General features: G+C 38.7%; 1 protein-coding gene across 1 annotated transcript; it reads right to left on the bottom strand.

Moving 5' to 3' along the window:
* On the bottom strand, window positions 1–2642 carry LOC117622512 (protein DETOXIFICATION 40-like). Its single transcript, XM_034353204.1, has 7 exons — window positions 2280–2642; window positions 1529–2160; window positions 1018–1074; window positions 612–850; window positions 402–520; window positions 170–256; window positions 1–60 (listed from the first exon to the last, which is right to left on the bottom strand). Exons 1-7 carry the CDS (start codon window positions 2640–2642, stop codon window positions 1–3), a joined length of 1557 nt encoding a protein of 518 aa, XP_034209095.1.
* Between the last annotated feature and the right edge of the window lie 579 nt (window positions 2643–3221).

Below are 3221 nucleotides of genomic sequence, written 5' to 3'. Positions count from 1 at the left end.
TTATTTCAGTGGCTCCTTCACCTCCTCCCACTTATTCAACCTTTTAGCTGCTTCTTCCACCTGCAATTCAATTGAAAATTTCATTTCAATATTAATAAAAATATAGTGAAACTTAAATAACCTAAGATCCCTTATGATATCAATAGCCCGTTTTTAAATAGTAGCTTACCTCTTTCTTCCAATCGGTCCTATAGGTCACCCATATTAGAATGACTGTTTGCATCAAGGTGCCAGCCATCATCCCCAACCATATTCCCTATGAAAATATCAAGCCGTTATTAGTTGATCACGTAATGCTACAAGTAATGTTAATTAATTAACAATCGTGTCATGCGATTAGCTTAATGATCAGAAAATACGGCCCTAGGTCTCCAATATAGTTGTATCTAATCCAATTATACCTTAGCACCATATTTGAAGTAAAATCCTAGAAGCACACCAAATGGTACCCCAACCAAGTAATAGCACCCCACATTCACATACGCAACAAAGGCTTGCCATCCACACCCAACAGCAACACCTAATATGATCATAATAATACAACACTAATTAGCCAATTTCACTTAACCAACACAATGATTTACATTTAATTACAATTAACATATATTTACCTGACAAGACTGGCTGGATGCCATTAAGGAGGAGGGTGAGGGCAAGAAATGGGCAGAGATCAGATACAGCAGCAGCCACAGCTTCACCCTCTGTGAAGGCATAGCTTATAATATCTCGCCATATTAGAACAATTATTGCTGCCACAATTGAGATGAGGAAAGAGACTGTGGTCACCACCACCACAGAAAATGCTGTAGACTTTGGATTTCCAGCTCCAAGCTCATTGCTCACTCTCACACTACTTGCAGTCAATTATCAACAGTTAAAATAAAATTACTTCTACTTGCTCCACATTATATATACAACAGTTCTAATTTCTTATCAGAAAGAAAAAAAATAATACAACAGTTCTAATTTTTCTAATTAATTATGTGACATGTTCATATATATTAATTTGAAACTGACCTTGCAGCTGCATTTAACCCAACTGAGATCATGAAGACCCACCCAGATATTGTTGTGCTGCAATCAATTTTCAGCAACCCATGTATCAGATTTAAGTTGATGAATTGAAAAAACAAACGAATAAAAACTAAACACAAACTCAACAAAATACAATCACATTTTTCCTGTGCCTTTCTGTACTAAATTAATTGCAGATTTTTTTTTTTTGGTTTCATGAATCATACCAATTATTGTAGGAAAGACAGACAAAGGTCTCTGTGCAGATCATGAAATGTCCCTACAACCACATGATTACACTCCCCAAATTCCTCTTAGAGGATATTGTTGGTAAGTATGGTCAAAATAACTAGATTTATTTGGTAACCAATACATAAATATAAATATATTAATTGGTATCCAGACATTTGGTTGACCCACTGTTCTCCTTTAATTGATTAGCAAAAGAATAAAATAATACAAGAGCACTTCAATTGCATACAAAAATAAGAAAGAAGAAGGAAAAATTGCTTACCAGATTGAGAGAGAGTCCAAAGCCAACTCAGGGTTTGGCAGCAACCCAGCAAGCAAAACAGGGATCTGAAAGTACCAAGTCTCAAGGCAAAGCATCACAGCAGAAGCCACAGATAATTTGAAAAACCCTAGCAACCCACTAAAGGCCTGCCAACTAAACCCACTCCATGTGTTCTTGCACCTCTCACTCTTGACAATGTACAAAAACTGCGCCAACACAGTGATCCACCATGAAAGGCTGAGCACCAATGCAGCACCCAGCAACCCAAGCCCCATCTTGTACACCACAACCCAGCTGAGCACAAGGTGCAAAACTAGGGTTGATGCAGAGATATAGGCGCTTGGGGCCACTATGCTTTGAGCTTGCAGAAACTTTTGGATCGGGAAGTTGACAGCAAAGGAAAAGATTTGAGGGATCAGGCCATAGACGTAGATTGCAGCTGCAGATGCAATGCTTGGAGATTGGCCTAGAAGGATCAAGATTGGTCTGTAGTAGATGTAGACGATGGTGAGGAGCACACCACCCAAAGTTAAGAGTATGGTTGACCTTTGTAGATATATCCCTAGCATTTCATACTTGTGGGCACCATAGGCTTGCCCACAAAGTGTCTCCACCGCGCTCCCCATGCCTAACTGTTGGGAAATTAATTAAAATGAGTAACATATACGTGCGTTAATGCTAGAGTCACTAAATTTATATTACTAATTATGTTCACCAAATAATGTCACAGTGTTGATAAAACATTACGTACTAAGAGTCCATAGGAGAAAATTAGGATGCCATTGTTGCCGAGGGAGGCAGCGGCCAGCTCAAGATTACCAAGGTGGCCTGCGAAAATTTGGGTGGACATGCTCATGACATAGTTGATCATGTAAACGATGACGGCCGGCGCGGCGAGGTAGAAAAGGAGCTTGGACTCAATCCATAGAGCCGGTTTGAGACGCTCCAAAAATGGCCTGTTTGTGTCAGAAAGCACTCTTTCAAGCTCGTTGCTTGAGTGGAGATCATGATGAAGATGAAGATCAGGAAGATCATCATGTTTTGTGGTTAGGGTGGGAGGTGGTGGATAGGATTGTAGCAGAGGCTGGTGGATGTCATTTGGCGAAGAAGCCATTTGTGTTTTGAAGTTTGGGGAATTTTGTGTGAGGGGATTTTGGGGTGGAGCAAATTAAGTAGGGAAGGGGGGAAGAGTTTAAATAGGAAGGAGGGTTATGGGGCGTGTGACAAATATGGAAAGATTTAAAATGGAGGAAGAGTTGGTCGTACTATTGTAGTATTCTATAATTTTCTCAAAGCGGAGGAACTAAAAATTGAAAAAACAAAAAGAGAGAGCCGCGTGGATGTTTCCCATTTTGTGTGAACCAACATTCAATTCATATGCACAACACTCTGAACCATCATTCATCAAAATTAATTGACAATGAATGAAGATGCCTTAGACAGTTTATCGAGATGTGATAAAACTGTAGACATTTCTTTGTAAAGAAAATGAGGTGTTAAAAACAAACTTCCTTTTCTATTTGAATAATAGGAGACACATAAATCTCATTTATATGTAACAAGATTTCTGACCTCTATTTTCATGATCTTCATGTTGACGTTGAGTCCTTGGCAATGGAATTACATCTTAATTAATTAATTAATTTTTGTGACAATTATTCATTTGGTCATTTGCACATTCTTTCACAAGATT

This window comes from Prunus dulcis, chromosome 3 (genome assembly GCF_902201215.1).
Source record: "Prunus dulcis chromosome 3, ALMONDv2, whole genome shotgun sequence".
Lineage (NCBI taxonomy): Eukaryota > Viridiplantae > Streptophyta > Magnoliopsida > Rosales > Rosaceae > Prunus > Prunus dulcis.
The sequence above is the reverse complement of the archived record's forward strand: the minus strand, read 5'-3'. Positions and strand labels throughout refer to the sequence as shown.

Bases quoted from the DNA above. Each gene is read 5' to 3' on its own strand.
- LOC117622512 (XM_034353204.1), bottom strand. From the start codon at position 2,642: ATGGCTTCTTCGCCAAATGACATCCACCAGCCTCTGCTACAATCCTAT. The intron at 1,075-1,528 runs GTAAGCAATTTT...AATTGATTGCAG, and splicing joins TTGGACTCTCTCTCAATCTG to CACAACAATATCTGGGTGGG. The intron at 851-1,017 runs GTCAGTTTCAAA...GACTGCAAGTAG, and splicing joins GGGTTAAATGCAGCTGCAAG to TGTGAGAGTGAGCAATGAGC.